This window comes from Mirounga angustirostris, unplaced genomic scaffold (genome assembly GCF_029215605.1).
Source record: "Mirounga angustirostris isolate CCGP_5_RB_7025 unplaced genomic scaffold, mMirAng1.0.hap1 SCAF_8, whole genome shotgun sequence".
In the NCBI taxonomy this organism is placed as follows: Eukaryota; Metazoa; Chordata; class Mammalia; order Carnivora; family Phocidae; genus Mirounga; species Mirounga angustirostris.
In genome coordinates this window covers 110,045,213-110,068,847 of record NW_026991716.1, presented here as the reverse complement: position 1 = coordinate 110,068,847, position 23,635 = coordinate 110,045,213, and the positions used below count along the sequence as shown (strand labels likewise).

The 23,635-nt window shown below is 35.4% G+C and overlaps 1 protein-coding gene across 1 annotated transcript; it reads left to right on the top strand.

Annotated features, from left to right (window-relative positions):
- The first annotated feature begins 1,509 nt into the window (after positions 1–1,509).
- LOC123836518 (protein LEG1 homolog) lies at positions 1,510–19,113 on the top strand. The gene is given in 7 exon segments (XM_045865440.2): positions 1,510–1,810; positions 6,471–6,557; positions 7,333–7,517; positions 8,414–8,483; positions 8,486–8,513; positions 14,571–14,809; positions 19,100–19,113. Coding segments are annotated over 7 exon segments (924 nt in total).
- The last annotated feature ends 4,522 nt before the right edge of the window (positions 19,114–23,635 follow it).

The following is a 23,635-nucleotide window of genomic DNA, read 5'->3' as shown; positions in this document are numbered from 1 at the left end:
TCGACTTCTCAAAGACAAGCATGTCTCCTACTTTGTTCACCATGGCAGACCAGTGGGGATGCAGCATCAGGAATAGGGACACTGCTCAATAAATATCCACTGAATGAAGTCTGAGGTTTGGGATTAATCACCTGATAAAGAATTCCCTGGCAACTCTCTGTGGTTATAATAAATACACAGCACATGCATATGGAGAAGGGCTGGGTCTGCATGAGCCCGTGGTCTGCATATTCCCAATGATGGCTCATGATCAGGTTATAGCAGAGGGGTTCTGAACTGACATCTGTGCTTCACTCCTGAATCCTCTTAGCCTCTCTTCTGACTGTAGCTACTGTTCCACACCGAGCTCTGACCTGCTTTCACACAGGTGCAGTGTGCTGCTTAACCTCAGTATCTACTTTTATTTTGTGTCTATTGCCCTGGGCTTCTGTACCATGGCTGCTACCTGAGGTGCCTGTCAGAATCCAGTTACCCCACAGGTCGGTGTAACCAGAATGGCAGGAAAGTTTCTACCTTTGAGTCACCTTGGACCAGGGAATGATAAGAACAAATGCTTCTCTGGGGTGCCTGGGTGGCTCAGTCCGCTAAGCATCTGACTTTGACTCAGGTCATGATCTCAGGGTCCTGGACTCCAGCCCTATCTTGGGCTCCTCAGGCAGTGTTTGTCCCTCTCCTACTGCTCCTCCCTCCACTTGTGCTCTTTCTCTCTCTCTCAAATAAATGACTAAAATCTTAAAAAAAAAAAAAATGCTTCTCAATTCCATCCGTCAAGGCCAGGGGTTCTATCATAATAGTGTTCCTCATTTGTTCCTAGACAACAATTAAGCACCCCATACCCTTAGTGAAGGCAAACTGACAGTCTCTCCTTGTATTTACTTTTCTTCCTTTCTTTTTTTTTCTCCCTCTTTACTTTTACTCTCTAGCCACAAATCAACTGCTTGCACACAAGTCTTTGGCTCAGATCCTGCTAACGTGGAATTTGGGTTGACATCTCTGACATACAAGTCTGGACTTACACATGGACTAAAATTTCAAAGAGATTTGGTGAAGTTCCGAATATCACTAAAATGTCTAACAAATTCTATCTAAAATTGTTTAGTTAACAATTTATGTGGCTGAAATGCCACTAATTAGAGATTAAACTGGTTCATAACAGCTGTCCTTTAAATTTCAAGTAACTCTGGGAAAGACCTACAATTTATTATTATGATTAATACGAGAAACAGATCAGAAGATAGAGACAAAAACAAGTCTTACTAAAAACTTACTACTAAAAATTCCTAAAAATTCTAGAGACTGATACATAATCAACAATTTTTATTTGGGAGATGATTAACAAGGGAGGTACCCTAATCTCTCTGGTAAGGTATTTGTTTATCTCTCACCTTCTTACTACCATGGAAGGTAATTTAAAGTGTTGATTAGTCAAGGTGCAGAAAAACAATATAGCTTCCTCCTCTATTTCCCAATAAAGATCTTGCCATAATCTCAATCTCCAGGCTAGACACTATGACTTTCAATCTTTCCTGGGCCTGTGTAATAATTTGTTGTATTTTTGCTTCTTTAGCAAAAACATCCAATATCTCAGATATGTATCCCCCTCTGTGGAAAGAGAGTCCTGGTCAGTTCAGTGACTACAAGATAGAAAATGGGAAGTACATCATTAACTTCTGGCATTACCCTGAGAGACTGGGGATGTATAAAACCCTACTGAACAGGACAGCCAAGTATTTTGCAAAATTTTCACCAGAAAATGAACGAAATATTTTATGGGAACTGCCTGTACATCATGGATGGCAATATCATACAGGTAAGAATGTCTCTTTTTCATTGCAATGACCCTTTGATTTAAGTGTGAATGAATTAGGACGTAGTACCTGCATATTTAGCATCATCTTTTTTATACTATGTTTTTTTTTATAAAGATTTTTATTTATTTATTCATGAGAGACAGAGAGAGAGAGAGGCAGAGGGAGAAGCAGGCTCCCAAGGAGCAGAGAGCCTGATGCGGGACTTGATCCCAGGACCCTGGGATCATGACCTGAGCCTAAGGCAGACGCTTAACCATCTGAGCCACCCAGGCGCCCCAGCATCATCTTTTTGAAAATGGAATTTTTTCTCTCTCTTTCTTACTTCTTTTCCAACTATTTGCAGAATCTCTGGCCTAATGTCTGTCAAGTATTTATGGACTCCCCCCTGCATGCATGGTTTTTCTACCCAGAAATGTCCAAAAGAACTGTGTGCAATGCTGAAGATTTTCTCTATTTGCCCTATTCAGTATGACAGCCACAGTCACACTGTACTCTCATATTCTTACATGTGGCTACTAAGCACTTGAAATGGCTAATGGTTTTGCACCACTGAATTCTTGATTTTGTTTAATGTCAACTAATTTAAATTTAAATAGCCACAAATGGCTAGTGATTACCACATTCACTGAGATACAGCATATTAGGCCTAGTTCATTCCATGTTAATAACTATTAATTGATGTGCTGTTGGTACCAAGCCTAGTTCTAAGCACCAAAGAGTACATCCAGGAACAAAACAGTAAAGGTGATACACATGGGTGTATAAAATTAATTTGCATTATCTGTAGTTCTAAATATGATTAGCTACAGTCATATAGATTGGAGTGACAAAGGAGAAAAAAAACCTCTGTAGGAAAACCTTTCTCTATCTAAAATAGCATCTACACTGAGGAATGAAAGTAGATATTTGTTTTGGAACAAAAATATTGTAAAAGTGCCAAGCCATCTTGTTGAACGGATTTCAAGAAATAAAGGACCTTCACTCTCAACTTCTAGAAAACAGTATTGGAAGAAAGGAATCAATGAGAAAATGGTTAGCATTATAGAAAATACAGGGGAAGAGCCTGTCTGTCTGGTCTGTGATGACATTCTAAGCTAGCATTACAACCAAGCTTGTCAGGGAATCTCTGGACATCCAGTATAATCCCCATTCTTAGACTGTCCTTGGCATGGAAAAGAAGAATATTTGAACTCCTGAGACATGGTTCTGGAGGAGCCTAAACATAAGGTCCACTGGAAACAATAAGCAATTCCCCCAAGGGGTGCACACACTTACCGCTAGGAAAGTTTTCAGCCCTGGGTCCAGGAATGAACGAATAGCAAAGTAGAATATTGGATAGGGTACTTTCAAAATTTCATTTTCATTTTAGAATACAATAAATTGGATTCTGCTGTTTTTTAAGTGGCTGCTTTTACTTAGTATTTAATTGAGTTAAACTCCATAATATAACTAGAGAAAACCAGAACAGAATTACAAATTATGAAAGTAGCCCATAAAAGTATTTCGCCAACAGTATGTTAAGTCTCAAAAAAGAGATAAGGACTGTAAGTACAAGAGTAGTTCAAGAAAGAGAGTGACAATCATGGGCTGAGAATATCATGGGAAGAAAGCAGGGCCTAAGAACTTGGTGGAGACATTGCTAGAATATGATTGCTGGAATACAAATTACAAAGATGACAATGATAGCAGGTTGAACCGGAAGAAGACTACCACATTGGCAGGAGAACTAGAATATGAAAGAGTACTGGGTGGTAAATTTAAGAAGATCGACGAGGGTCAGTTAAAGAAATGTCTTAAAATCAGACTGGGGAGTTTTAATTGGGCTCTTAAGCAAGATGGTTTAGTTTAGTAACAAACGTCTAATGCTTACAAAATACTTAAGCATTTTAAGTGCTTCTTGATTGCTTAGCAGAGGTTTTTTAAAAAACAAAGTTTTATTTATATACAATAAACATACAATAAACAGCATATTTAAAAATGTATTTTTTGGTAAGTTTGATATATGTCCATAGCCTTGAACCCATCACCACACATAATGGACATATATGTCATTCTAAAAATTTTCTTTTCCCCTTTGTATTCTCATCTTCAAGAACTTCCCGATTCTAGTCTCTCCCAGCCCTTTCCTCTCCCCTAACTTCTCATGCCCCTCACTCCTCAACTTCACCAGTAACCAACTAATGATCTGCTTTCTATCACTGCAGATTAGACAGCATTATCTAGAATTTCCATATAGACAATTGGGTGCTTTTTTTTAGTCCGTTTTATTTCAGTCGTCATGATTATTTTGAGATTCATCTGTCTAGTTGCCTTATCAGTATTCATTCTTTTTTATTGGTTAGCCAAAATTTTAATTAGATTAATGTTTGAATTGGGAAGAGAATATTGGGAGTCTGAGTCAGGATAAGGCAGTGACACCAAATAGAAAAATAGATGAAAAAAGGGAAGACTATGGCAAGTATACAAGAAATTGATAGTAGATGTCATTGCTTCCTTCTCGAAGCACTTACAATATGGTTAAGAAGGCATTAAGGAGGGCACGTGATGTGATGAGCACTGGGTCTTATACGTAACTAATGAATCGTTGAACATTATATCATAAACTAATGATGTACTATTCATTGGCTAATTGAATTTAAATTTAAAAAAAGAAAAAGAAAAATCAGACAAACAAACAAAAAAAAGGAGAGTTAGAAATGATACAACCATAAGACAAGAAAGAGCCAAATCATTAGATGCTAGAATAAAGTGAATGTTGTGAGGTGGGATAATCTAGGAATAGAGTAAGATTTGAAGGAAATCCTGAAAAAAAAGGTAAAACACTGATGGACTTTAAAGAAAAAAGTAATCCATGAAGAAAGAAATAGAATAAACTAAAGGACAGAGTTTGGAATTAGTGTGGTTTTGTGAGAGAAAAAGACAAAAAGAGAGGGAAATGTTGGGAGGATGGGAAATACATAATGTATGCTACAGAAATAATATAATTGGAAAATATGGTAAATTCGCAGCAAAAAAATTGGATTTGAATAATAACAAATATAACATTAATTTTGCTCTGGGAAAATGAGGATGACAAAACAATTTTGGTCAAGGTTATTGAGAATGATGTATTTCTTGCCATGGGAAGACAAGGACAAAAATTTCTTCAGAAGATAAAACAGCAGTAAGCAGGCACAGCTTGGCTGTAAAGAAGGGGGAAGTGCTGGAGATGTCCGGAAGAATAGTGAAACTCTGCTGACAAAGAACAGAAAGTTTGGGATGCAATCTTCCTTGACTGTCAAAATCAAGTGCTCAGTCCCAGGCATGTGCAGTTGGAGGTGATGCGGAGTCACTAATAAGGGAGTTCTGTGGGAATTTGATAAAAATGGAACTGGAACACAGTCAAGTATTTGGAGGAGAAGACAAGGAAGCTAGCAACATAAGGAAATCCTTAGGTTAGCATCATGGGCAAACATCCTCAGAGACCGAGTGGTTTTAAAAAGACAGTCTTAGAAACAGATTTCAAACAACTCCCAACTGAGGCAAAACCTAAGAACCAGGAGAGGTATGTTTCACATACTTGGATATTTTTCCAGTTCAAAAGAGGAATAACAATTTTTAGAAATTTCCATGTATTAACAGAACTACCAAGGTCTTTCCTCTTGCCCACAGAAGGGTAAGCAGGTCAAGAAGAGCTAAATGGGAAACCAGGATGAGAAAGTAAAAGGGAAACAAAAGAAGTTCATGAGAAACAGAACTGGTGAAAAGAAATAATAATAGGGAAGGAAGGAGAAAGAAGAATAAGTGAATGTTGCAGGAGAAGAGGACTGGGAGAAAAGAAGGAGAGGTACCCAGTAGGCAAGCAAGGACTGGGTAAGAGAGAGGCTGGAGTGGCAAGTGAAGAGCCAAAACAGTGTGAGGGGGAAGCCAGAGAAAAGGGAAAATTAGCAGGAGTAAAGAGAATAGGCCAGTATGAAAATGGTGGAAACAGGGAAAGAGATGGGCTGAGAGTCAGAGATAGTTGAAAGCAGATGCAGGGAGTATATGCAGAAGGTACAAAAAACTTAAGTGAGAAAGAAACAGAAAGGGATGTTTTGAAAGTAGAAGATGAGAGAGGATGACAAAAAGAAAAGAGATAAAAATAGAATAATGGCTAATATTTACAGAAGCACATGTTCTCTGAGCTGAGCACTTTCTGCACCCTTCTTGATTTAACAACCCTGAACCTCTGTGAAGTGATTATTGCTAGTCTCTCCAGTATGTACATGAGAAAACTGAGGCTTGCAGAAGTTATTTATTCAAGGTCAAACAGTAGGCAGGTAAGCAATGAAAAGGGATTTGATTTTAAGCAAATAGAGCCTGGATCTTGTTGACTATACATGAATATTCACTCCCTAATATTGAAGATAAAGAGTAGTTAGTAAATAGAAGACACACAGACTACAAAGGCTAAAAAAATATGGCCTTCGAGAGAGAATAGAGCATTGTAGGGATGTTAAGGAAAAGGAAAAATTATGAATAGGAGATGGGAAGCAGAAAGTCATGAAGTGAAGGAAAGACAATGATGGGAAAGCTGACACAATTCTTTATTCCTGTAAACATATTATATCTAGTTATGTTTTGGATCTACAGTTTAGGAAGGGGTCTAGTAAATCCAGCTCTGGATTTCCTCTCTTTTAGGCAGATTAGCTGATCCCACCCAAAGTACAGACTGTGGCCATAAATCTGGGGATCATCTCTGTATCTCTGTGGACAGTTGGTGGGCTGGTGAGTTCAATGTGACAGTAAAACCTCAAATTGATGACCTTTCCACAAAAAATCAATTAAACCTAGGATCCCGATTAGAGAAACAAAAACCAAAACCGGAATCATTGCTTTTACAAAAAAAAACATCTGTTTGACCCAAATCTGGGTGTTTTGAAAATGAGTCTTGAGATAGACATTTTTTTAATTTACTTATTAGTTTATCCAATTATAAAAATATCAATTAGGGAAAATTGGTAACCTCAAAACTTGATTTAAATACATAAGACAGAAATAAGAATTTGTGTTATATTATCAAATAAAAAACCTTGTTAACAAGAGACATCTCTAGATTAAATATTTTAAACTACATCAGATTTTCAGATTTAAAGTAAAAACTTAGAAAAGTATAGAATTCTGCTACTAATTTTTTTGTTTTGAGTTTTTATTTGAACTCTCATTTGTTAATTGTTACTAGTTTCTAAATTTTTCACTTACTATGCCTTAGAATTTAATTAGCATTTTTAAATTCCAGCGCAATTATTATGTGTGATTTAAAATAATAAATCTACAAGATAAATCCATTTTGCTTTATGAGAATAGGGTTTTTAAGAGAAGCATATTCAAGTTGCATATAACACTAAGGGAAATTTCTGATAAAATTTCCGAAGTTCCCCAAATTACCACTTAAGTTTTACCAGATTTCTAGATCTTTAGGCTTACTTTTAGATAGATTCCTTTACTTTGAAAACAACTTCTTTTGTGTGTTAACAATATTAATAACTTTTTGTTTATACAGACCTTAATTATTATCTCTCTACAATGCCCTTCCTTGCTGAGGTTGATTCTGGCATAATGGGGATATCATCAGATAAAGTCACCTTTCTGCCACCATCCAATGATCAGATGAATTTTTGTTACAATGTTTCTAACTGCCAATCATCATTTCCAGAAGCAATGAAAAAGTGGAATGAATTTTACCAGGTTTTTTTTTTAAGTGTTTTAATTAATACTCTTCAAGGATAGCCAGATAATTTTTGAATATCACTTAATGTAGATTTTTTTATACATTGAGCAATTGTTCCTAAGGAACAAAGGTGCTAATATGAAAATATTGTGGTGACAACAGTATTAGTATGAGTGAATTGCTGCTTGACATCATACCTCATTAGCATCCTCATTACTAATACTCTATCAAGGCCACGCTATCTACTATTCTCATACCAAATAAATTATATACACACACATGAGCCCAGAGAAATTATGACTTAACAGTGCATGAAGTATCCTAGCTCATCATAATTTCAGGTCAACTGAGCAATAACCGGTATAGAAACACAATTGTGTAATAGGTTGTAGTGAATTTGAGCAGCTTATTTCAACTGTCTTGATAAACAAATCACATATGAGTTGACTGAATTAGCATTTGACAGTCAGAATCAAATATTGATGTTCAAAGTAATGTGTCATGGGTGAAAGAGTACATGACTAAAGATTGGGTTTTCCTTTAGAGAATTGTTCATTAAATTGCATATGTTTAGATAAAACACTCTTACCCTTAACCGTTGGTGGAAAATTCATTGCATGGCAAGAGAAAACCAAATGCATAAAATACTAAAGGTCTGGTTCTGAACAGTGTAAAATCCTGAACATTTCTAAAAACACATGGTTTATTTCTTTCATAGGGATTCAGGATCACTTGCAATTAAAATGCTTGATATTAAGCTCTTTACGGAGTGTTTCATACCTTAACTCTTAGAAAAAAATGTTTTCCCCTCATTTAGAATGTTGAAAAATTATATTTGTAAATAGAATTGACTTTCAAGAAGAGAGATTGTTATAACTGCCTAAATATCAGTAACATTTTTTGTCTTTGACAGCACATAAAGTCACATTCTAGTAGCTTTGATGACCTGTTGGAGTACTTATGGACTGCACATGTCTCATCTTTGGAGATTGCTCAAAAAATTTTCAAAATAGGTAAGAATGGATCTACAGTTATTTTGTTTGGGGGCACCTGGGTTGCTCAGTTAAGCATCTGACTCTTGATTTCTGCTCAGGTCATGATCTCAGGGTCATGAGGTTGAGCCCCATGTTGGGGCCCATGTTGAGCGTGGAGCCTGCTTGAGAGTCTCTCTCTGTCTCCCTCTGCCTCCCCCTGCCTGCTCACACTGTCTCTCTAAAAATAAAATAAAATAAAATGATTTTGTTTTAATATGGTAACAATCTTTCCATCTTACACTATCTTTTTCATTGAAGTCTTTTTCAATTTACCTATTCACCAATATGTCAAACATGAGGATGTATTACGATAAAGAGAAAACTGACAGGAAAATGTTTTACTGGATAAAGCCCAAAACTATGTTATAAGCAGCAGGGGAAAATATGAAGAAAAGTATGTTTGTGCCACAAGACAGCAATAAAACAAAATGAATTCAGAAGTACAAGAAGATTTTTTTAAGGCTGTTTTAACAAAAACTGGTGTCTGTAAACAAAAAGGATGTGATGGCAAATCATTATAGGATCTCTGCATCACTTTGATCAGAAAAAATAGCTTGGCTAACACATATTTGGAGGGGAGTGTCCAAGAAGCATCTTGGTTACCATGCCAGTTAGCTAAAATGTCAGAACTCTCCCCATTTTACAGCAAATGAGATCGAAAAAGACAGCATGACTTGGTATGGAAGTGAATGACACTGTATGGGGGCGGTATCTGCCACCCAGAGTGAGACATGCAGTATAAGGAACTAAAGAATGGGTGACTGGTTTAAAGTACACAAAAAATATAGGCACTCATGTTTGAGGACTTCTTATTGATCAAGTACTGTTATCTTTCCCACAGACTGCATATCCAGTGAAGAGAAACAAATCACAGAGTCAGGAAGCTTACATTGTTTTGTATATTTTATTTCTTAATAGTGCTTCAAAGGCTGATTTTTATATTGGTCAACAGAAGAGTTCATCCTCTTGGCATGTCTGTGAGATGAATTAGGATTGTAGCCATCATACCTTTTTGCTGTGACTCAACTGCTTGATTCTGATCACTGCCAAAGAGAGGTGAGATTATCAGCCAACAGAGTAAACAGGAGTTGTCAACATCAAAAGTGGAATTGAGATCAAGTCATTATAGTTTATAGAAAGTAGTTTATAAAATATTATTTTTTGTAGACTTTCCCAATGACATGCAAAACTAAATTCCTCTGAAAAATAGCATTTCTCATAGCAACTCTCAAAGGATGATGAGATCAGCCCTCAATATCTGAAATAAAATAACAAAGCTGAATTTATTGCAATTCTAGGAAGGGAAAGTTACATCGTCATGCACAGTATCACTGAGCAGAGCACTCTTCTCATCTTGAGACGGGTTATTAGGAGATGCAGAGTTCAGAGACTGGTAGATCTTTAGGCATTTAAGTGGGTTGAGTCATCAGTATAAGAAGGCTACTTAGGTGAGACAGTTTTCATTTGGCATTAGAGGCATAGCTATGCAGGGAGTCCATTCCTGATTGGCTGACTTTCGGAAAGGAGGGCATGCCACTTACTGGCTGCTTGGAAAAACCTGGTCACTGAAGCAAATTTTTGTTGATGGATCAAAGTCAGTCTAAAAATGGGTTTGGTGGCTACTTGTTACTCTGTCTACAGAGAATTTGTCTTTTTCTAGGACCTACAAACATGAACAGAACTGAGGTCATACCCAGGCAAGAACTGAGAGGACCCCAATGTCTCACCGCTGGCTACCTTGAGACCCTGAACAAATAGGAAGTAAAGGCTTGAGAAAAATTGTAAAAGGCCTTAGGATTGAAGGTATACCCCAACACATACATAGAGCTCTTCAGCAAAAGGTGGAAGACTCATTGGTTCAAGGAACTTAAGAAAATCTTTAACTAATCATTAGCTGACCATTAAGCTTCTGAGCAGGGACTTCAGTGATGACTCACTACAGAGAACACAGAATGAATAACAGAATTTGTCCAGGCAAATCAATAAACAAATAATGACAAGAAAACCAAACAACAACAAACCCTGGTAAGGATGGGAATCTGATTTTTAGAATTTCCACTTTATAGTTTCTGAATTGTCCATTGTTCAAAAAAAAAAAAAGAGAGAGAGAGAGAGAGATGTGCAAAGAACAGAGAAAGTAGTGCATGCATGCCCCCGCCACCACCCCCCGCCCATACAGACACTTACACAGAGATAATCAGTCATTAGGAATTGTTCCTCTGAGTTCAGATGATGGACAAAATTTTTGAATCACTTATGAGCATGTTTTAAAAAATTTTTAAAAATTGTGTCTAAAGAATTTAAGGAAAGTATGAATTGACAACAATGTTTTACTAAGTAGAGATTATGAATAAAGAGATAAAACTTACAGAAAAAAATAGAAATTCTGCAGTTGAAAATTATAATAGTAAAAATAAATAATTCACTTGAGGGATTCAAAAGCAGACTTAAGCTGGCAAAAGAAAGAATCTGTAAACTTGAAAATAGGTAAATTGAGATTACCCAGTGTGAGGAACAAAAAGAAAAAAGGATGAAGAAAGATGAAAAGAGCTTTGCAGACCTGCAGGAGAGTGGGAATGGAACTATATTGCAGGAAAATTTATGTAAATGGTTAGATTAAGTTACTATCAATATTAACACATTGTTTTAAGATGGATAGTAATTGTATATCATCAGTGAAGAGGAAGAGTTAAGAAATTATAATGTAGATAGATTAGAGAGAGATGATAGAAAAGAAGCACAGGGAAGAAACATTTACACTAGAAAATATCCATTTAGTACAAAAGAAGACAGCAATGAAGAAAAAGAGGACAAAGACATAAGACATAAGAACAGATAGCAAACTGGCAATATTACTCTCATAGCAAAACCAAAGACATTACACAAAAACTACATGCCAACATTTCTTATGAACATAGACACAAAAATCCTCAATGTAATGCTAGTAAACAGAATCTAGCCACATATAAAAAGGACCATAAACCATGACCATATGGGATTTATTCTAAGAATGCAAAGTTGGTTTAGTATTTGATAATCAATCAATATAATACACCATATTAATGGAATAAGGAACAAAAATCACAAAATCATCACAGTAGACATAGAAAAAGCATTTGATAACACACTTTTATGATAACAACATTAAAAAAAAACCTAGGAATAGAAGAAAAGTTTCTCATCTTGTTAAAGTGCATCTAGAAAAACCTACAGTTAACATGGTATGGTGAAAGACTGAATGCTTTTCCTTTAAAATGAAAAAGACAAGGTTGCCCATTCTTACCACATCTATCCAAGATTGCACTGGAGGTTCAAGCCAGGGAAATTAGGCAGTAAAAAGAAATGAAAGTAATCTAGATAGAAAGAGAAGAAATAATACTTTCTCTCTAAGAAATCCACTAAAAATATTATAATTAATATATGAGTTCTTCAACCTAGCAGTATACAAGGTCAACATACAAAAATTAATTGTATTTCTATGTGGTAGCAATAAAAAAATCCTAAAATGAAACTAGGAAAACAGAAACATTTACAACAGCATCAGGAAAAATAAAATATATAGGAATAAAGTTAGCAAAAGAACTTTAAAACTTGGATACACTGAAAAATACAAGATATTTTTGAAAGAAATGAAAGAAATGTTTAAAGGAAAATCTTCTTGTGTTCATGGATTGGAAGACGTAATATTGTTTAAATGGCAACACTCCCTAAATTTATTCACAGATTTGGTGCAATCTCTGTTAATCTCTTACTACAAAAGTACAGTAATCAAGACAGAGTGTTAATACATGATAGTAGACATATGGATCAATAGAATAGAATTGGGGTCTAGAAACAAAAGCTGATTTTCAATGAGGGTGTAAAACAACTTGATGGGTAAAGAATAGTTTTTCAACAAATGGTGCTGGTGGAACTGGTAATCCACATGCAATGAATGAAGTTTGTCTCCTAAAACAACAAAATTAACTCAAAATGCATTATAGACCTAAATATAAGAGCTGAAACTGTGGAACTCAGACTAAAGCTTGTGGCCTTCGGGTTAGGCACACAATGTCTAGTTGTGCTGTTATTAAAATTGTGTGACCCTTACTGAATAACCTTACATATTCATGTTTTCTCCTTCTTGAATTTGAAAGTTGGGCATGATTTGATAAGAGCATGGAGGGCCAATCAATTTTTCTATAATCAAGGACAAGTTAGTTATTTCATCCTCTATACGCCCATAGCTCTATATGAACCATGTATATACAGGTATGTTTCTTTCACAGATATTAACCAGGGGATATGTTCCAGTTACTTTCTGAATCCATAATACCTAGACCCTGATGTCTATATTACTTTGAGTAATTCCAGGGGGAATGTAACAAACCATATAACTTCCATAATAAGACTTGAAGGACATAGGGCAAGATGAGCAAGAAATAGCCTGTAAAATGTTTCAGAAGGAACAAGCATGGTTCAAAATAGCAAGCAAATATATATCACCCCTGTAGAGAATAATGTATACACATACATAAAAGGGCGCCTGGGTAGCTCAGTCAGTTAAGTGTCTGACTCTTAATTTGAACTCAGGTCATGATGTAAGCCTGGTGAGATCAAGACCCATATCAGGCTCCATACTGGGTGAGAAGTCTGCTTAAAATTCTCTCTCCTTATCCCTCTGTCCCTCCCCCATCCTGAAGGTGCTCTCTCTCTCTTTCTCTCTCTCTCAATAAAATAAATTAATTAATTAAATAAAATAGATAAAATTACTAAAAATTTAAATTAAAATTTCTTTCTCAGTAAGAACAGAAAGCAGGAATATAAATTGTTGCAACTACCATGGAAAACAGTGTAAAGATTCCTCAAAAAATTAAAAATAGAACTACCATATGATCCAGCAATTCCATAACTAGGTATTTTTCTGAAGAAAATGAAAACGCTAATCTAAAAAGATATACATGTTCATTGTGGTATTATTTACAATAGCTAGAACATGGAAACAATCTAAGTGTTCATCAATGCATGAATGGATAAAAATATGTAATATTATCATATATATTATAGTGGTATCATATATAATGGCATATATATAGAGAGAGAGAGAGGTGCTGAGTGAAATGGGTGAAGGGGGTCAAAATGTATAAATTTCCAGTTATGCGTAGTTCATGGGGATGTAATGTATAACATAGTCATTGTAGTTAATAATACTGTACTGCATATTTGAAATTTCCTAGGAGAGTGAATCTTAATCTCATCACAAGAAAAAATTTTGTAACTATGTTTGGTAACAAATGTTAATTAGACCTGTGGGGATATACACAAATATCAAATCATTACATTGTACACCTGAAAAAAAGAAAGAAAAGTTAGCTTTCTAGTATATATCAGCAGAAATAAAATACCAAGCTACCTAAAAAGCAGGAAAATTCTGTTACTTCGTTTTTAGTGGTTGCCTGAAATGAAAATTATGTGTTCTTTAGGAGATATCTAAATTCAGCAGAAATTTTGCCAATTTTCTTTGACTTTTACCTTTACATTTTATTTATTTATTTATTTACTTACTTACTTATTTTAGAAATAATGGGGGGAGGGGAGACAGAGAGAGAGAGAAAAGGAGAATCCCAAGCAGACTGCCCCCTGAGTGTGGAGCTTGATGCAGGGCTCGATCCCACGACCCTGAGATCATGACCTGAGCTGAAATCAAGAGTTGGAGGCTCAACCAACTGAGCCACCCAGGCGCCCCATCTTTACATTTTAAAATAATGAAACTTGGTCACATTTCAGTTTATGTAAGTAATGTAAATGCTTTATGAAAAGGGAAAAATATGATTAAAAACACATGTTCTGAGATGGTAATTTCCAAATTTAAAATTCTAATAACATCTCTTCAAATTTTCAAATCTAGGTGGTAAAATCAACACCAAGTTTCTATAATCTATATTCTAAAAAGTAGAATAAAGTCATTTTGAACAAATTATCTGTTTTGAAAATTGAGTTGGCAAAATTCTGAGTAGACTAATTCAAAATGCATACTTTTCCCCACTTGTCAATTAGATTAAAATATTATTCTAAACAAGAAGCTGATTTTGCAAGAAGCTGGGCTTTATTTGTGGATTATTTAGCTCCACCACACTTTCCTACAACCTTAATTAGAACATATGAATTCCAGAAGGAGCTTCCAAGACGAATGCTTGTTAGTGGAGATAACGTCCCCTTCATCAGTGACTTTAGTGGCTTTCAGAACACAATCCTGTTTGCTCTAAATCTTCTCCACAAAGTGCATAGGTATACAGGTAAGAGCCACAGAGACTTTTTTTTTTTTGTAAATTTTTTATGTTGTGTTGATTTCATACATAATGAAATGAAATACTATTAGAATCATAAATCATTACAACAGACTGTCTAAAGATGAAAATGTTGACTTCCTAAGATATCTGTTTCAAAGTTTTAAAAATAATCCTTGTGGGTTTATGATTGGCTTCATTTAGTGAGCACATATTACAGGCCTTCCCTTATTTAGCATGTCCTCTCCTCTTGGACCTTTGCACAAAGCAGATCAATATCACCACATGTTAATTTGGCAAGGAGACAATGGACATCTCTATTTCTTTCTTGGATAAATTTTGCTATTTTATCTTATTTTTGTTTTTAAATGAAAAAGATTACTAAACAAATAATGACACTTGCCATGACTAACAGAACCATGAAATAAATTGTATTTTATGAACTTTCCTCATCCTCATCATCTATGATTATAGACATAAAGAAAAAAAATTGACCCCCTTCCAAATTCTGGTTTTGAAGGAGGTATATTTCTCCAAGATTTCAAAATCCTAGGTTTACTAATAGTGGAAAACATAGAAGAAATTACATAATAATAAGTTTGAAAATTACTATGTCATTCAATTTCTAAGATACCATTTATCCTTGTTCTACTGAGGAAAAAAAATTATGCGTGTGTGTGTGTATGCATGTGTGTTAAATTTATGTTCCCTAAAACAATTCAGAAATAAGATATGAGTCAAAATAAAAATGAATGCGTTATATTTTAAATGTAAAACTTGTATGTATATTACTTAGAGTAACATTCGCTGTTTTAATAAACCTTTGAATTGTAATGGCAAAACTCAAAGGATTCTATTTCTGGCTCACATAATGATGTAGGCTATTATGTCAATTGGTAAGAGACTTTCTTCCATGGTAATTCAGAGACCTAGGATCTTTCCATCTTTGTCTCCATCCTCCTTCACAGTTTCACTACTGTATCCTCCTTATAAGGTAATTCAAAGGAATTAGCTTAAGGAGGTCCCTCTTTGAAAAGCTTAGACTAGCAGTGACAAACTTAACTGTATCTCACATAGCTTTGGTAAGAATAGTCATACAGCCCAACTAGATGGTGCATAGGAGGGACTCGGGAAAGTTAATTCTTGACTGAGCCACACTGTTAGGAGCATCATAAAATGTATTGATTTCCAGTCATCTTTGCCACATTGTCAGATATAAAAAGTACAATCTAGGCTCAGACGATATGAACAAACTCTACTGTCCTAGTATGTAGAGTGAGGCACTGAATGGATGGTTAGGATTAATTACATTTTTTTTTTTAGTTCTTTGTTTTTAAATTTAGTTTTATTATGTTATGTTAATCACCATACATTACATCATTAGTTTTTGATGTAGTGATCCATGATTCATTGCTTGCGTATAACACCCAGTGCTCCATGCAGTATGTGCCCTCTTTAATACCCATCGCCAGGCTACCCCATCCCCCACCCCCTCCCCTCTAGAACCCTCAGCTTGTTTCTCAGAGTCCATAGTCTCTCAAGGTTCATCTCCCCCTTCGATGCCCCCCCCTTCATTTTACCCTCCCTACTGTCTTCTTTTTTTTAACATATAATGTATTATTTGTTTCAGGGGTCAGTTCTGTGATTCATCAGTCTTACACAATTCACAGCGCTCACCATAGGATTAATTACATTTTAAAGATTGTACACAACAGATTTCTAGATTTTTGTAATTCCAGTTTTACCAAAATTAGCTTTGGATTTGTTAAGGAGTTCTGAGTTGACTCTATAGGCTACAATAAAAAGAAAAAAGGACGAGTTGGAATGTAGGTAAACTAGCTACCTTGTTTCCTATCTTCCTCTACTAATTGCATGCACTCACTGATACTCAGAATTCAGAAACAGTGCTTCGAGCCTTGGCAGATATTTTTAATTCAAGTATAGAAAAAAACAGGATACCATTAATAAAAATAGTTCTACAGTTGAGCATGTTCGATTTATAGTCAGTAAATATATATTGAACAAACTTTTTAGTATAACATTCGGCTACATTTTTGACACCAGAACATTTCAGCTTTTGCTTTACACTGGAAACTGGACTGCATTTCCTTATATTTTAGCCACTATGCCCTGATATTTTTGAGACTTCAAGTCTCCATATTTTTGCATTTTATTTTTTTATTTTTATTTTTTAAAGATTTCATTTATTTGACAGAGAGATACAGCGAGAGAGGGAACACAAGCAGCGGGAGTGGGAGAGGGAGAAGCAGGCTTCCTGCGGAGCAGGGAGCCCGATGCGGGGCTCGATCCCAGGACTCTGGGATCATGACCTGAGCTGAAGGCAGACGCTTAACGACTGAGCCACCCAGGCGCCCCTATTTTTGCATTTAAAAAAAATATTTATTTACCACAACCACGTGGGGAAAGTTTAGTCTGCAGAACAGACCTCTTGTATGGGTGTTCCTGCCTCACTGCTGGTGTGTAATAACAGGGAAATGAGTGATTTCTTAGTCTTGAGACATTTGCCATGTAAGCTCCAGCCACTTGTCAGCCACCAATTAGAGACCCCCATGGAGAGGAATTAGAGGTGAGCCAAAAATCCAGGGATAGTAATGAAAATAGGTGCACATGAAATAAAGCAACGGGAAACAAACATGCTTTTCCTAACAGGGAATCAAATAGAAAAAGGGCATTGCTCCAGGCTCATGACTTCTGTATATTTCTTTTTTGCTCATTGACCTATCAATCCATTCTGATACATTTGTCCTATTGAAAATTCATACCATTACTAAACACTTTTTCTCCATTTCTTTTTTTTTTTTTTAAAGATTTTATTTCTTTATTTGACAGAGAGACAGCGAGAGCAGGAACACAAGCAGGAGGAGTGGGAGAGGGAGAAGCAGGCTTCCCACTGAGCAGGGAGCCCGATGTGGGACTCGATCCCAGGACCCTGGGATCATGACCTGAGCCAAAGGCAGACGCTTAATGACTGAGCCACCCAGGCGCCCCTTTTCTCCATTTCTTAATAGTATTTCATTTTTTGGCTATAATTTCACTTATACTTATTTGAACAATATGTTCAATATATGCCTCTTATTAAAAATTTAAACATTAAAATGCATGTAAAACTTAACCTCTCTCCATTATCTTTTAACTTCCATATCTTAATTCCTCGCCTGATATATTTTTTTTTTTAAGTTTTAGGCCTATTCCTATAAAAAAATTTGTATGAACTCATGAATAAATATAAAAATAAATAATTTGATTAAAAACTGTGCTGTTTGCATAAAAAAGATTATATGTATGGCACCGCTCTGTGCTTTAAATTTTTCAGTAGCTATATATACTTGAGATATGAGATGTACTTGAGATATACTTGCAAGTCAGCAAGTATTGACACACATTATTCTCTAAATAATATATAACTTTCTATTGAATGGATTGATATTCTTTTCAGTTTTAGGTAGTGCAAAAGTGGAATTCACTGTGTACTTTTATTAGCTTAATTTGTTGGGATAGTGGCCGATTCTATTACTAGGAATGAATTCATGGATCAGGTATTGCTAAGTGGCAATTAAACAGTGTGCTATGGATTACATTCTTGTCAAAACCAGAATAAAAACAAAACAACACAAATTACTTACTAAAGTTCATATTTCTGCATAGACACCAAAAATGAATATTAACAAACTTTCTAATTTTCAAGGGTCTGATATGAGAAAAATGGCACTTCATTTTTTATGGGTTTTCATTGCTTCAATCACTGCTGTATCTATTATTTTCTTTAGTTACTTACACATAAGTTTGAATATGAAGGCAAAATTTAAAATACATAATTTTAAAGAGCAAAATATTGTTTTATTAAAAATGTATATGAAATGCTAATTTCATACTAATTATATTGAATTTTGTTTTAGATAATTTCAACATTTGGGATCAAAATTAAAATTTTACCTAAAATTCTCACATATCTTTACTATTTTTCTAGGAACACTATCTTTAATTTTATGGAAAGTTTTAATGAAGTCAACAGTTGCAAGGAAACTGTTTCTAGAGATTTTGGAATTCATCCTTCACCCCTTTAACTAAATGCTTCTGGAAATCTGTATAAAATAAAAATCCACAATGATAATTTCTCGAAAAACAGTATTCTCAAAAATTAGTCCTTGCATGTTTGCATAATTCTGTCATTGTCTATGCCTATATTTTAAAGTTTGAATTAATATATTGCCATTAATTTGCTTAATTAATAATTAGTGAATAAGTATCAATAATTAAAATGTTTACCTTTTAATGTAGATTCAGCTGAATAACTGACAAATGCTGATAAATTAATAAAGGTCATAAAACCTGATTGGAATTTTGGATGTTTTTCTATCTAAGTTAGTTTTACAAAACTTGGAGGAATAGATTTTCATGGTCACCAGTCAAGAGGCAGAAGATTTTAAATAAAATTTTGATGATGAATTTGGATTTCTAAAACATTTAAAAATAAACTATTAGTTTAGAATGTATCACCTGATCCATCATTATCTTGGGAGGTTGTTAGTTTTCTCAAACTTAGAAAAATTATGTTCCTGACATCTCTTTTTTTCCTTTTTTTTAAAATTCATACTTATTATGGAGTACTTAAGGGTAAATTTCTCTCCTTTTTTTTTTTTTTTTTTCAAATTTATCTCCTTTAGGAGGAGACAAAGTGCACTGACAGGAAGGTGGCTTCTCTCCTGCTTGTCCTCTTGGTGACTTTCCTTCCATAGCTTTTATGCAGCTTGCTGACAGGTTTTACATAGACCCCCCAACCACAGGCAAAATGTATCCACTAACAAACTATTTGGAAAAATAAAATGAATAAATTGAGCCGAAAGGTAGATATTATGATAAAATGACATGGCACTGATATCGGAAAGACTTAAGTTTACATCTAACTTCTGCCATTTTCCAACCAATGTCAACTGGTTAATCCTAAGCAATTTATCAAATTCTTCTGTACCTCAATATACTTATTGAAAAAAATGAAAATTATGGGAAAGAAATGAAGATGAGTGAAGAGTCTACAAGAATTTGGTTATAAAAATTGGCTAGTTTGGGCGCCTGGGTGGTTCAGTTGGTTAAGCGTCTGCCTTTGGCTCAGATTGTGATCTCTGGGTCCTGGGATCAAGCCCCACATCAGGCTTCCTGCTCAGTAGGGAGCTGTTTCTCTCTCTCTCTCTCTCTCTCTCTCTCTGCCCCTCTCCACTGCTCATTCTCTCTCTCTCTGAAATAAATAAAATCTTTTTTAAAAATTGGCTAGTTTAAAAACCAAAAGGCAATGACTATCTAGTCTAAAACCTACAACACAGTAGTTGTAGTATAGAATATGGGTTTGATGAACAAGACACCAATAAGATAACTTGTATCAAAACCCCAGAAAGCCCAAACCATGAAACTTAACCATAACTAATTACAGCAACTCTACCATTCCTAGAAATCATACTCATTTGCTAAGAAATTTTAACCATTTGTATTAGCTCCCTTTTGCTATTGTAACAAATTGCCATAAACTTGAAGGCTTCAAAATAACACAGATTTATTATATCACAGTTCTGGACATCACAAGTTAAAAATGGATTTTACTATACAAAAATCAAGGTGTTGATAAAGCCTAGTATTTTCTGGAGGCACCAGGGGAAAATTAATTCTCTTGACTTTCGCAGCTTCCAGAGGCTGCCCTCATTCTTCAGCTCATGGCCTCTTCCTTCATCTTCAAATCTCTCTTTGATTCTGACCTTCCTGCCTCCCTTGTTTAACTTATAAGGACTATCATGATTATAATGAGCTCTCAAATTATCCAGGATAGCCTCCCATCTCAAGATCCTAATTTTTATTTATTTATTTATTTTTATTATTATGTTATGTTAATCACCATACATTACATCATTAGTTTTAGATGTAGTGTTCCATGATTCATTGTTTGTGCATAACACCCAGTGCTCCATGCAGAATGTGCCCTCCTCAATACCCATCACCAGGCTAACCCATCCCCCCACCCCCTCCCCTCTAGAACCCTCAGTTTTTTTCTCAGAGTCCATTGTCTCTCATGGTTCGTCTACCCCTCCGATTTCCCCCGCTTCATTCTTCCCCTCCCGCTATCTTCTTCTTCTTCTTCCTTTTTTTTTCTTAACATATATTGCATTATTTGTTTCAGAGGTACAGGTCTGTGATTCAACAGTCTTGCACAATTCACAGCACTCACCATAGCGCATATCCTCCCCAATGTCTAGCACCCAGCCGCCCCATCCCTCCCACCCCCCACCACTCCAGCAACCCTCAGTTTGTTTCCTGAGATTAAGAATTCCTCATATCAGTGAGGTCATATGATACACGTCTTTCTCTGATTGACTTATTTTGCTCAGCATAACACTCTCCAGTTCCATCCACGTCACTGCAAATGGCAAGATTTCATTCCTTTTGATGGCTGCATAATATTCCATTGTATATATATATATATATATATATATATATATATATATATATATATATATATATACCACCTCTTCTTTATCCATTCATCTGTCGCTGGACATCTTGGCTCTTTCCACAGTTTGGCTATTGTGGACATTGCTGCTATAAACATCGGGGTGCATGTACCCCTTTGGATCCCTACATTTGTATCTTTGGGGTAAATACCCAGTAGTGCAATTGCTGGATCGTATGGTAGCTCTATTTTCAACTTTTTGAAGAACTTCCATACTGTTTTCCAGAGTGGCTGCACCAGCTTGCATTCCCACCAACAGTGTAGGAGGGACAGATGTTGGCAGGGGGTGTCAAGATCCTAAGTTAATCACATCTGCAAAATCCCTTTTGCTATCTAAATTAACATCTTCACGTGTCCAGGAATTCACCATGGACATCTTTTGGGGGCCATTATTTTGATACCACATTATTCATAATACTATCACTGTGCTGTATGCATTCAAACAGGGTTACAGAAGGGAGGGAGGTGAGGGAATGGGGTAACTGGGTGATGGGTATTAAGGAGGGCACGTGTTGGGATGAGCACTGGGAGTTATATGCAACTAATGAATCACTGAACACTACAACAAAAATTTATGATATACTATATCCTGGCTAACTGAACATAATAAAAAAAAGGATAGATGTAAAAAAATGACACATTAATAGTTGCAGAGCAATAAACACACAATAAATTTCTGAGTATATCATTACAAAGTAATAGGTGTGTTTTCTATTAGTGGCTATAATACAACAGGAATTTATTCTATATCAGAAATGGTGGTTGGCAGTATCTTAATTAGTAATAATATTACTAATTAAAAATTAGAGCAATCTAATTTCATGGAGTGAAATCACAAAAAAAAATTAAGCAAAAAAGGAGAAAGATTTACATAAAGAGTACATGAATACTGCATGGAAACAGTGGGATGGAAGAACAAATGGTTTTCATTGGCTATTAGAACAAGAGGTAAAAAATCATCACAAACCTAGTAAAGTAGTCTTTGTATTTCTTGAGCTTTATGAGAATGCATTTCCTTTTCTCTCTGTGCATTATATTTATTCTTCCCTTGCTATATACTGTAATAGTAACGTGGTAGTCATGTTAGCTTTCATTTGTTTCACCCAAAATGTTTTTATTTCTCAGTCAATTTTTTAGTGCATAGATTTCACCTTATAGTCTAGTGACTTGTACAGTTTCTGATGGGATGTCAGTTGGAATCCTTACATTTATTCTTTATGTAATTTGCCTCTCTTTATCTGGCAGTCTTCACTATGTTCTCTTTATCTTTGGGTCCCATCAGTTTGAGTAAGATGTGTCCAGGTGTGTTTGGGAGGGTGGATATAATTAATTAATTAATATTAATATTAATTCTGCTTGGTGTTCTCTCAGATTTTTAGCTCTAGGGGATTGATATTTTTCATTATTTTTGAAAAAATTTCCATCAATAGCTCTTCAAATATTACCACACCATTTTCTGTCCTTCCTCCTTCTGAGATTGCAAGTACACCAATGTTAGATTGCTTAATCACAAAGCTCTTTTTTCTCTGTTCTGATTTTCTACTCTTTTTCTCTTTAGTTTCATTTTGATTAATGTCTGTTAACTTATCTTTGAGTTTACTAACTTTTCCTCAGCTATGTAGATTCTACTGATGAGCCCCTTAAAAGAATTTTTCATCTCAATTACCATGTCATTTCTAAAAGTTCCTAATATTTCCCTTTGCCTCTTTCTTGTGGTTTTACTCTCTTTGCTGAAATCACCCATTTATTCAAGCAACTCTCTATTTTTTCCACTAAAACCTTTAACATCTTAATCATAGTTTAAATTCCCTGCCAGATAATTTCAACATCTGGGTCCTATATGACAGGTTCTGCTGATTTCTGTGCCTCTTGCATCTTTTTTGTGACTCATAATTTTTGGTGGAAAGCCCAACACATGTGCAAGACCAGAGAAACCAGAGTAGAGAGTGTTTATGCTCAGAAGTGGGAGGGAGGAGGTGAGCAAATCTAGTCAAGGTTTGAGCTGGTTTATTTTGTTGTATCATTACTCTCAGTGATTTGCTCTAATGTTCTCTTGTGGTTAGGGGGTAAACAGGATTGCTGGAGAATTCTTCTCAATGATTCTCTTCCACCCTCAGCTTTAGATTTTTTTCTGCATCAGCCTGTGCCATATAAGGTCTTTCTATGCTTTTTCTCTTCCTTGACTGTTAGAAGTTTGTTATTATTTGATGCTTGTTAGCCTGGGATAGGTAGGCAGGGTCATTCTCCATTGTCCTGGCTCATCCTGGGTCTCAGTCAGGCCCTGCATTGCTGGGTCTCTAAGCTAGCACTTCAGGAGTGAC